Here is a 13,409-nt window from a genome sequence, read left to right on the forward strand (position 1 = left end):
TGTTAAAGTTAGTGCTGCCAGCAACTTCATCTGAAAATTTCTGCAAAAGGGCTGGAAATGAAATGCAATATAAATTTTCCTACTCTTGTAATAATCCTGTACCAACTTAAGAGATCTTATGGGCATCACTTTTAGAATTTCAAGATGATCATGTTTTTAAATGTGGCAACGTGCACAAAATTGTTCCACAAGCTGAGGTGATGATATCAGTTAACATAAATTAAATTCCTTTAATTATAATAATGTTTAATATTTCCTTGAATATATAATAATTATAATAATATTTCTTAATCAGTATTCATATTCAATTAAGTATAACTTAGAATCTTAAATTGCAGTGAAACGGTTACATGTTAATGTTGCCTGTGTTATTTTCAAATTGCATTGTCAACAGTTTTAAAATTTGAGCTTTAAGAGTAGCAAAAGTCTCCATCTTGTGGTGTAACTACAATATCACAGGACTTTTGTCGCAAATTTTTATGAAAGTTATTTTTTCACTACAGTATTTGCCTGTATTTTTATCAAGTATATTTGCAATATGTTCAGTGCGCTTTTGTAAATATAGACAATTAATAATGATAATTATCATTATTATATTTATCATATTTTCCAGTGAATCATTTAAAATAAGCATCGTCAAATGAACAGCCATCACGGCATATTATAAGGCACATTACTATGTCTTTTTGAAAAATGTAAAAAGACTGCATATTTGATCATGAGTTGATATAGAAGTGTGGTAAGGCAATGGATAGGATCTGCTCTACATATCCAGCATCCTTCATTTGAATTCTGTGATTGGCCACTGTCCATGTGGTGTTTGTAGATTTGAATAGTATCCCCATGTCTGTGTGTGCTTTCCACTAGGTGCTCTTGCTTTCCAACAACAAACCCAAAAGGCATTCTGGTTAGATTTGATTGACACATTGAGTTTACGTGTGGGCCAAAGGATTGACAAAGGGCTGGATTAAGACCTTTAGAGGTCATATGCACTTAACTGATTTTGGAACCCCTATATATATATATATATATATATATATATATATATATATATATATATATATAGTATATTTATTTATAACTTAAAATACAAACAATAATAAACTGTACAATAAAACTTTATTTTTTGAAATGAAACAAAACTTACAGTAAGATGGAAAATACAGTATAGTTTATTTTGCAGTGTTGCACCATATGGTCCTTGGTAAATCTGGCAATAGAAAATTAGTTTTGTTCCCTTGATGCCACAAGCATGTGCTTATTTTCCTTAATGGTTAATCCAGAGGAGAGATGCTGAGTATATTGGGAGAAGGATGCTAAGGATAGAGCTGCCAGGCCAGAGAAAAAGAGGAAGGCCTAAGCGAAGGTTTATGGATGTGGTGAGAGAGGACATGCAGGTGATGGGTGTAACAGAACAAAATGCAGAGGACAGAAAGATATGGAAGAAGATGATCCTCTGTGGCAACCCTTAACAGGAGCAGCCGAAAGAAGAAGAAGTTAATCCAGCCCTGGACTGACATCTCGTACAGAGCTATTTAATTTGCTCAGTGTAGCAGAGCCAGGCTCCAGCCCCACCACAACCCTTTTTAACCCTTAAACATATTAGATGGATTTGAGAATAATATTGGCTGGGATTGGCTCCAGCAGACCCCCGTGACCCTGTGTTCGGATTCAGCGGGTTAGAAAATGGATGGATGGATGGATAATATAATATAATATAATATAATATAATATAATATAATATAATATAATATAATATAATATAATATAATATAGAAAGTCTACCTATATGTTCTGAATACAACCCTACACCCCACATACAATTTTGTATAGTTGATCTTTAGGACTCTGCAGACAAGACAGACTACTTTGGAACCCAACATTTGGACACCAGTGCCACCTGCTGGCTCAGAGCAAGTGGAACCTCTGAACAGACTGAAATAAAATGTCTAGCCAGACTAGTAGACCAAATGACCAGAGCTTAACATTATTTACCTGAGCAACACCGCATTCTGCTTCTACGCACTGTAATATAAAAAGGAGTATTGTGTGTCTTTGCAGGGGATGTTGTGTGTGGCTTGATGGAGAGTGGAAGTGCAGCAAAACACAAAGAAGAATCAAAGTGTTGTTGTTTAACTCCTGCTTTGTCAGATTTTCTTCATAGCTTAACCACTACAAACTGTCTACCTTGAACTATTACGACAAGTTGGACAACAGCACTCATGGTTACAACCCAGCATGGAGTTACCACAATCCTGGAATCCAATCGGAGCCAAGAACAACAAATTCTCGACAAACACAAGCAATGACATTGATAGAGAGATATTGTGGATGACGGATGAGACAGCTAGCAATAACAACAGGGTCACTGTTTAAAAAACACATAAACCTTTGCTTTCTTTCCTAAACCCATTTTACAAATATTCCCAGGCAACACTGGGCTAGTATCATATACCATCAGGTCCATAAATATGTGGACAGTGACACAATGACTACCACAATGGATTTGAAACAAAGCAATCAAGATGTGACTGAAGTGTAGACTTTCAACTTTAATTCAAGGGGTTTAACAAAAATACTACATGAGCTGTTTAGAAAAGAGAGACATTTTTATACATGATCTCGCTATTTCCAGGGCTCAAAAGTATTTGGACAAACATAATCATAAACATAATGATTATTTTCAATTTTTGGTTGAAAATCCTTTACAGTTAATGACTGCCTGAAGTCTGGAACCCTTGGCAATCTCCAAGTGCTGGGTTTCTACCCTAGTGACATTTTGCCAGGTCTTTACTTCAGCTGTCTTCAGTTGCTGCTTGTTTGTTGGACATACTGTCTATAGTTTTGTCTTCAGCAAGTGAAATGCATGTCCGTTTGGGTTGACTTGTTCATTGAAGAATCTTCCACTTCTTTGCCTTGAGAAGCACTTTGTCTGCTTTCGCAGTATGTTTTGGCTCATTGTCCATCTGTACTGTGAAGTGTCATCCTATCAGTTTTGCAGCATTTGGATATATCTGAGCAGATAGTGTATCCCTGTACACTTCAGAATTCATCCTGCTACTTCTGTCAGCAGTCATATCATCAATAAACACTAGTGACTGACTTTCATTTGCAGCCATGCATGATTCTGCCATAAAACTGCCTCGACCATGTTTCATGACGATGTGGTATGTGGTAGAAATCAAACATTATTTAAAGAAAGAAACTTATCATATACCAGGACAAGTCAGATGAACCTTTTAAAGTAAGTAATCAGGCAGGAGAAAAACTTGTCCATCTGTATCCTTTATTACTCCTGCAGAAATGTGCTGAAGAGGGAACATTCATCACAGCAGTTTGTTACAGCATGGGCAGAATGACCAAAGAAATAGAGGGCAGAGGTTCATTTTATAAACTTTTGAATTTACATACAATGTCAATTAATGCATATATTTACTCTGGCTGTTAGGTTGGTTTAAACCCAAATGACTTTTTTATATTCTAATTTTCCTGTATCTTTAGGTTTAGCTAATATCCCTGAAATTCCTGTGCATGTGCCAACCATCCAATCTTGCTTACAGGATATCTAATGATCACTTAGTCATCTTTTAGTACATTTTGTGTACTACATCTTTGTCTTTGTTGTTCACTTGACCTTTATCTGCTTTCCTGATATGCTTGAAAATGTTTCTGACATTCATTAACCCTTTATGCTATTTCTTTAAGATGAATGTTATGTTACTCTAAAATTATTCTCTTATGGGCATTCATCAGTTCATGAATCATTTCATCTCTTCTCCATGCTCTTCTCTTTCCATCATTCTGGTACATATTGATCTTAGTTTCCTTTGTCCAAAGGAAATTGTTCCAAGTCTGGACAGGCTTTTAAAAATGTTTTTTGGCAAAGTCTGACTTGCCATGAGGTTTACCAGTCGTTTGCACCTTGTGGCAAATTTTCTTTCTTAATTTTCATGAAGTCTTCTCTTGATTGTAGACTCTGGCAATGATAGGTCTACCTCCCAGAGAGTGTCATTGGTTTGGCTAAATGTTGTGAAGGAGTCCTTCTTCACCAAGGAAAGAATTCTGTGGTCATCCAGCACAGTTGTCTTCCATGATCGTCCAGGCCTTCTGGTGTTGCTGAGTTCACCAGTGCGTTCATTCTTTTTATGAATGTACCAAATGGTTGATTTGACCACTTTTCTTGTTTCTGCTCTCTCTCTAAATAGTTTGCCTTGTTTTCTCAGCCTTATGACGGCCTGTTTTCACTTGGATGGATAGCTATATGGATTGAAGTACACTGCTGTAAACCAAATGATTATAATGAGAACATTAATAGTAATTTCTTTTTTTATGCATTTCTAATTTCACAGAAGATATGCAGGGAGATCAAACTACAAATTCTAATCAAGCAGTGGATTAGATAGATAGATAGATAGATAGATAGATAGATAGATAGATAGATAGATAGATAGATAGATAGATAGATAGATAGATAGATAGATAGATAGATAGATAGATAGATAGATAGATAGATAGATAGATAGATAGATAGATAGACTGACTGACTGACTGCTTGGTCATGAATGGCATAATTGAGGTGCTATTTAAAATGTTGGTGGCAATGAAAATCTTCAATTACAGTAGGTTGCTCCCAAGCATTGAGAGTATTGTCAACTAAATAATAAAGCAAAATGGCATTGATTTGTGACAAATGGTAAACTCCAACATCAAGGTTATCTTAATTCCAGAAAATATTTTTCAATATATGCCATTTCTCTCATTAACACAGGCTCGAGAGGATATCATTCACATGCTGAAGACAGAGAGGACCAAGCCCGAAGTATTAGAAGCTCACTATGGTTTTGCAACTCCAGACAAGGCACTTCGCGCCTTACAAAGGGATGCCCTTGTCACAAAATCCACTTCAATTGGGATGGATGTATATGAAAAACCAATGGCTGAGGTAATTCAGTGAAAGGCTACACATTCTTTTTTATCCATCAACAATTAAAAAAAAAATTGTTCATGTCTTCATTAAGGCAAAAACAAGACAGACCCTGAGTATTTATTATTGATTACAGTGATCTTAAAAGTATGTCTTCACAGTCTGAGCCACTAAAATTAATGAAGCCTTCTGGTCCAAACACGAACATGCGGACATCATGCCGACACTGGGCAAAGCTGCAAAATAACAGTATGGCCACAGACCAACCTCACTCCCAGCTGCCCTGCTGTGATATGTCTATTATTAAATGGCCCCTGTTAAGAATGACATCTTAGGGACGAGTTTTGTATGTTGGTTTGGTGAGATTTCTAAACTTCAGTTCAGTAATCGATTGAAAGTCAAGTTAAACTTTTATGTGATGCACTACTGTCATTTCTATCCTTTCTTAGTTGGTCAATCCACAGCTTTATATTGCTGTGAATAATTATTAACATAACTGATGAAGTTCCTACTTAGTATATAATGAGGACTTATTGATATACTGTATTGATATATTAATGAGACTTATTGAACATCCTGGGAGAAAAGTGTCCATAAAAGCAAAAAAGAAAAAGAATTTAGAAGGTAGAGTTGGTCTGAAGACAGCAGTGCTGGTTGAAGCCCATTTGGGACCGTAGGCAGGGTTGATGGACGTTGCTCCTCTTTGACTATAGTGGGTGGTAGTCGGTATTATTAAATTTTGACAACCTGTTGGGAGGAGTTGTTTCCCCCTTGGTGTACAATTGAACTGGACTGCCAATACTGATTCTCTGTGCAAGAAAGGACAGAGCCGCCTGTACTTCCTTAGAAGACTGGCATCCTTCAACATCTGCAGTAAGATGCTGCAGATGTTCTATCAGATGGTTGTGGTGAGTGCCCTCTTCTACGCAGTGGTGTGCTGGGGAGGCAGCATTAAGAAGAAGGATGCCTCACGCCTGGACAAACTGGTGAGGAGGGCAGGCTCTATTGTTGGCATAGAGCTGGACGGTTTGACATCCGTAGCAGAGCAACGGGCACTCAGCAGGCTCCTATCAATTATGGAGAATCCACTACATCCATTAAACAGTGTCATCTCCAGACAGAGGAGCAGTTTCAGCGACAGACTGCTGTCACTGTCCTGCTCCACTGACAGACTGAGAAGATCATTCCTCCCCCAAACTATGCGACTCTTCAATTCCACCAGAGGGGGTAAACGTTGAACATTATTCAAGTTATTGTCTGTTTTTTACCTGCATTTTTTATTACTCTTTAATTTAATATTTTTTTGCTGCTGGAGTATGTGAATTTCCCCCTGGGATTAATAAAGTATCTATCTATCTATCTATCTATCTATCTATCTATCTATCTATCTATCTATCTATCTATCTATCTATCTATCTATCTATCTATCTATCTATCTATCTATCTATCTATCTATCTATCTATCTATCTATCTATCTATCTATCTACAGATTATGTGCCTTCAGTAGCAGAAACAGCACCCCCTTGTACATATACTGCAGACTTTAAGGAGCCCAGACCCCTTGGTGTACGGAGTGAGTGCACTTGTACTTTCATAAATGGCCCCCACTCATTCACTCACCTGGTTCCCCCTCAGTTTACTTTCATTAACAGCGCCCACTCATTATCATTATAGTTTGATGGCCTGTGATTTGGGGTTGCTTTTCTCCACCTCTTTGTCCAAGGCGCATGTGCCTTCAGAAACACAAACATTATTATCATATTTTTATAAACTTCAGATGATGGCACCCTTGGCAGCAACCTCCTTACCCTAGCTAAGGATACAGTATGCACACTTTTGAAGATCTTTTATTTAATGCACATAGAATTTAAATGATGTCAGAGAGTAACTAAATTAATTGTTTTTGTGTGAATAGCACAAACTTCGCTGGAAACAAAATGAAATTTATTTCTCGATTTTTAAAATAAATGTAAATAAAATTTTATTTTACCTGAATTTTTTTGCTCTTCACTACCAGGTTTGTATGAATAAATTGCTGTGGCATGATTGCAAACTGGTCCAGAAGCTTTAAACAATATGAAAAAATGGGGAACACCATTTGAGAAACACAAAATTACATGGACAGAAAAACAATAAAAATAAGTAAGATACTATACAATAAGAAAATGAACTGAAGTTCGTCTCCAGGTTTTAAAACCAACATTCATCACAAATACTTCTATCATTTAATGCTCCTAATCCAAGTAGGCTTGTTTACTTACAATTTTATTGCTTTCTGTCTAGCAGATTACTCAGAAGTTCAAAATAGTCCAAAAAACAAGTTTGCGAGATTAAACAATTGACATTAGAAAATGATAGTAAATGAGATTAATACTAATCAGCCAAACAGTCAAAATGTGATCAGATTCTTCAGTTATTTTTATTGAAATCTATAGTTATTAGTTTGGGATGTATTTAGCTTTTGTTTAAAGTGGTACAATTAACGTTTTACGGCATAATGGTTTGGTTTTCCATCATCACTGGTGCACAGCTACCTGAAGGCAACTAGATTTTCTAAAAATTGGCATATTTGTAATTAGCCAAAGAAAATGACTTGGAGTACATCCATTTGAACTCTTAGCAAGACCAAAACCATGAAACAAGCTTTGAGTAAATCAAGTGTGGACTACCATGCAGGAGGAATGGCAGCTGCAAATTCCTTCCTGTGTGTGAGCCTTTTCTAAAGAGTTCTACAAATGAACGTATAAAACTGGCAGATCTTGAAATGATGCTTAGAAATTTATCACACGAAGCTTCCTAGTCATCACTGTCAGTATTTTGGTAAAGTTAAGAAAGACTTTGAAGAGGATTGAAACAAAGAATGACTTTAAAGTGGAATATGACCGGATTAGAGATCCTTTATTAATGTGTCCAGCACAAATACAGTATGTCGCAAATGCAGTGATGGAATAAAAGCTCATCTATCTACTCTATCTACCAGAACAGTGCTTTGTGACATAATTTGATTTTGGAGATGCATACAGAAAGCTAAAATAGGTCTGCTAGCATTTGAAACATCTTCTTTGAATTCAGCTTTTCGCATCTGGGTTCTATAAAAGCACACTATGGAGCAGAATTTACTTAAAAGAAGTGCAAATATGTTTTGTCATTCTGCATCCAGATCTGATGACCTGTTTTAGACCCACCAAGAACAGGCGTTCTGTTAAAAAGGTTGGATTATGTCATGTGAGTCATCATAGATGTATAACAGTTTGGCTTTTAAACTTTTAAGTAATTATCTAATAATATACAAGTGAGTACAGAATAATAATGTTAATGATATTAACTACTAGCATGTCTAGGCTGCTATATGTGGGTTTCTTCCTAATTCACGAAAAGGTTTTATTTTTGTTAAAAGTTCAAGGAGGCTCAAAGGTTTATGGTGTTTATGTTTGATTGGACATTGATATTGTAGAACTACACGTTTTGATTGAAGAAGAATCACTTCATCTAGGAGCCTATTTTGTGACTTTGTTGAAGCCATTTCCAAATTGATAAATGAGGCTTCACGCTTAAAGTGTTGAGTTGACAGATTATCAATAAGCTTAAAAGTATTGATTTTGTTAAGGAGTCTCATTGAAATTGGCCTTGCTTGCAAATTTAATGTTTTGACCTTGCTTTCAAATTTAATGGTAAAGGTAAACAGATCAATATAATTCACTAATAATTTAGTAAGGTTTCACTTACAAGGGGAATAAACATACTTCTATTACCACCGCAAGTAATGATTTGATCTGGTCTACTGTGGAAGGAGTGTGCTGTACATTTTATTCTTTGAATCATCCATTTTCAAATTTAATTCAGGGTAGCAGGGGATCGAGCTTTTCCCAGCGGCATTGCTTCAAAGCAGTGGCTGGCACCGAATTCAGTTCTGATCCCTTGCAGAGTTGGCTCACATCCTTAAACACATTGCTACACTAGCCAGCAGTCAATCCCGGTCAGCCTAATACATGTTTCTGTATGAGATATTTCTTTCACATCCCAAAAACAATAGCCAGGCATCAAATTTAAACACAGGACGCTGGATCTGTAAAGCAGCAATGCAGTGAGTGCTACCTACGCACACTCATATGGGGACATTATGAGACAGCCAGTTAATCTGGAATTCCATTTATGCACTTGGCAGATGCTTTTATCCAAAGCAATATATGAAAGAAGTCAGCATAATCACAAGGCTAGTTACTCTTTTCTTAGCTACCAAGTACCTCACATCAAAACTATCATCAATTGAAGAGATATTCGCAGCAAAAGTGAGTCACTTCTTAAACACAGTGAGGAATATAGGTGGTGTGAAGCCTGGGATGCCCCCAGCTCTCCTTGAACCAGGGTCATCAGTAGTCATGAAACTGAGGAAGAAAACAAACGATAAAGGTTGGCACAAATCATTGCATTGTGCAGCTTTATTTAAACAGTGTCCAGCAAAATAAAGTGTAGTTGTAGTTATGTTCTTCAAATAAATAAATAATTCAATAAACAAGTGCTTGTTCTTAGTGGAGTTAAAATCAGTCATCAATAAATATTCAATAAAAACAAGCAAAAAAAAAAAAATCGGGTACTTGTCTCCCTTCTCTAAGCCTTCATGCCTCTGATTCTGCTTTGCCCCCCTGCTCATCATCAGGTCTCCCCAGTGGGAGCAGAGACACCAGCAACTGTGTTTAACCTTTTAAACTGGCTTGTTTCCCAGCCACCACAGCTGATCACTACTGGGACACTCAAGCCTGGCTCCATCATCCCACTAATATCCATAGGATGATCTCCTGAAGCCTTTGATCACACCAGCTCCCTGAGTGACCCTACTGCATGAACATCGTTTCTCTCACTTACTGCTGGGACAACTCCCAACCACCAAACTTTCTGTCCACCTTGCCATCGTGCTCGGCCGATTGGTTTCGCTCACTTGAATCGAAGCTCTCATCTTTCATTTTTAATCCATCTGTTCTGATCTTGTTCTTCCATTTCAACACTTTTCTCTAACCTACTATGGCACCTTTTATACTCTAAAGTTGCAGATGCTTTAATTAACAACCCGCAGAATGTCTATGAGGAAACCAGCTTTAATTAATCACACACTCATGCACAAATGTAATTAGCCAATTTCCTCATCTATCATTTTGTGGCCGTATGGCTTTGCAGCCACATGCACCCGCACCCACAGAGCCTGAGTCATGCTGTTTTTATTTAAAACAAACCTGTGCCATCACCATCCCCTAAATCGCTTCACCACAGGTAGGCGGCTCATTACACCAGCTAAGAGGTACATAAGAACAGAGTTGTGATTGAGATTTGATGCCAAGTAGAGGTGGTATCACCAGATGCCATTCATTAGCAGATCTGTAGGAGCTCATTACCTCCTGAGTGCCTCCATATACATGCAGTAGGTGCTGATTCATTGACAATGTAGGCAAACATCACTGATTTGACCTTAATGTATGCTACTACAAGGAGCCAATGTGGTGACCATAAAAACAAGTGACACTGGAATGTTAGAACATGCCAACAAGCTCTATCCTAATCACCTAGACCAAAATAACATCAAGTCAAGATTTGAATATTTCTAAAGTCCTACTCTCCACCACACTGCTTGGTCATTTATCCCATGTGTCTATGGTTCTTAGCCTAGTCTTGGATGATTGAACACAAGATGTGCCATTGCAAGTGATAGAAAAAAAAAACAGAATATCTGGAGCTAAACCTATTTAAGTGCCACCTTTTCGTTCATTTACTCATTCTCTGATGCTGCTTATTTCAGCACATTGTATTGAGGGACTGGCCCTTACAATCTGGGAGGATCATGGAGAATTTAATGGAGGGCGTCCATTTTCTGATCTTTCTGTGTATCACAATCACTTAATTAAATGATTTCTCCCTTCAGTGCATCTGTGCCCCATCCATTGTTTATTGCCAACTCTTAATTACACTGAGTGGGTTTCAGAATGTTATGCTCTGTTAATTAGGTGAATTTATTATAATGAAAGAAAATTGAAATGTTTATTGTTTGGGAAGTCTTTTAAATGACAATTATATCACCCACCATTCCATTTATTGATCTCAGTTATTTCAGGATTTTAAATAGTCAGGGCCTATCCCCACAGAATCAAGTGCAAGGCAGGAACATACTCTGGACAAGGCACCTGTCCATCACAGGGCACTCTCACATACATGGGAGAATTTGAAGTCACCAATCAAGCTCAGTATTTTTTGAAAATACACTTGTGACTTATTAATATGCAAAGGGTAATTATTGAACTGTCAACTACAATAAAAATCAGGCAACTAAAATCACATGTTGTCACTTCTTGTTTAGCAAAGCAAGAAACAACCTTGAATCAGGCACCAGGTATAAGATGTTCTCAAAAAGCAAAAGATGCAAGTCAGGTAGCGAAGAACGTACTGCGAAGCAAGTCCTAAGGATTCTGCCCAAGAAGTATCATGTAAGCTGGCCGCTTGGAAGATACCTGGATTATAGTATTTGATCACAGGCAAGCAGAATATATCAGAAGAAACACCACAGAGAATACGGCCACAGATGTATGAAAATAAAGTTAATGAGTTGTATGAATAAAATTACTGTAATTTCAAACACAGTTGGAAAATGTTTCACATTCAGATCACCATGACTGTAATGTATTGTTTCAATTTGCACGGTGTTAAGGAAATTTTTCCTTTCTCCAGCATTGAATTCTGTACACTGTGCCTCTGATGCAGATTTCTTGCTTTTGGCATTAAAAAGAACAGTCAGTAGACTGTTTGCAAGTTTATGGATTATTTTGATACCTGATTTGGAGATGATATATGCTGTACTTTCTGATATACTTCTGTGATAGACAAGACAAGAGTTATCAAAAAATCTTCAGTATACATTGTCCTCCTCTCCTGCTAAAAGAACCTTAGGCAGGAGAGGTCTGTTCATTTGTTACACTGAAGATGACTCACTTAAAGGTTTTCCAGTGCTGTCTCTGTCCTAGAGTGTCTATATAAACACAGGGAACTCCCATTTCTGTATTACAAACTGCCTGAAGAAGGGGTCTTAGCTGCCTTGAAAGCTTGCATATTGTAATCTGTTCCATTATCCAATAAAAGGTGTTATTTTGCCTTGCTTCTTATGGCTGCCCATTTAAAATCTCCTACTGTTTTTATTGCTAAATGAGTGGTGTGGATCCAATTTACAGCCTCTCACATATGATTCATTAATTCTTGGCTCTTTACAGTGTATATTATTGAGAGGTCGTACTGTATTTGAAAAAGTGAAGTAGGGCCATCTAATCAGCAGATCCACATCTATTCCTGGCTAAAGGTAATGCATTAATTTTTTTGGTGTAATTAGCTTGACAGACTGGAGGAGAAGCAAAAAGAGACCTACAGGCGCATGTTGGAGCAGCTGCTGCTGGCAGAGAAATGCCACCGTCGCACAGTGAATGACCTTGAATGCGAGAAACGCAAGCACGCCGACTACATGAACAAGAGTGATGACTTCACAAACCTCTTGGAACAAGAGAGGGAGAGGTGAGCATTGGGTAACCATGTTGAAGTTTTGAAGCTTTCTTTACATTTATATCAATTTTATATGTAGCACTAATGGACTAAATGACTCAGTTTTGTTAAATTGATCTTTCAGGTCTTTTTCTTGTAACGTTACTGATTATATTTTATAATGGCTTTTAGATTTCGAGACACGAGGTTCTTATTTTAGTTTCTCACATACAGTATGCTTGCTGGTTAATACAATGATGGTTTTCTCCACAGTAGTGTTTATGTAGACACTGAAACTTCTTTTTGTCATCCTCCTAATTTTCTCTTTGGGTGTCATTTGGAATCATTAATAAAACTACAGGAAAATCAGTAAAAGTCATTAGAAGTGACAATGTGTGCTTTTATGATTGTGTGTTCTTATCCCTTTCCTGCTACCAGAAAAGGACTTGAAAGGATAGTATTTCATGATGAAAGGGTACATTTATGCTATATTGGAGCTGGTTCAAATAATTCCAGATCAGAAAAGTTGTGCTAACATTTCCCCCAGAACATATGCAGCAGGGGCATCCTGGCCGGGCATGGGACCCGGCCGCCCACCACAAGTTGTACACTGACATGGATGAGACAACAATGAAGGGGAAAGTCAAAATATTATCCAGAGTACCGTGTCAACTTCTTTACATTGTTAATCACAGCTAGTGATATGTGAAATACACAAGTTTCAATTCGTATACAGTAATTCTGAAAAGTGAAACTCATTAAAAAAGTTTTTTTGAGGTTGTAAAGTCTTTTTGGAAAATGAAAACAAAAGAATAGTGCTCCCTAAAGCATCATTCACATTCCTCTATTTACCTGTGCTCTTTTCTCTAGCTGTATAAAGCAAGTAATGTGTCACACAACAGTAAAATCAATTCTATTTACACCTCTCATTTACTTTGTTGTGGAGCAGTGTAGCATATTTTTTTAAAATGTGAC

General features: G+C 37.2%; 1 protein-coding gene across 1 annotated transcript in view; it reads left to right on the forward strand.

The window, feature by feature from the left end:
• Positions 1–13,409, forward strand: part of LOC114648454 (filamin-A-interacting protein 1) — a 208,681-nt gene that overhangs the window by 93,495 nt on the left and 101,777 nt on the right. The window contains 2 exon segments of the mRNA XM_051925552.1: positions 4,769–4,942; positions 12,289–12,467. Of these exon segments, the coding sequence (XP_051781512.1) occupies positions 4,769–4,942; positions 12,289–12,467 (353 nt within the window).

Source organism: Erpetoichthys calabaricus, chromosome 3 (genome assembly GCF_900747795.2).
Source record: "Erpetoichthys calabaricus chromosome 3, fErpCal1.3, whole genome shotgun sequence".
In the NCBI taxonomy this organism is placed as follows: Eukaryota; Metazoa; Chordata; class Cladistia; order Polypteriformes; family Polypteridae; genus Erpetoichthys; species Erpetoichthys calabaricus.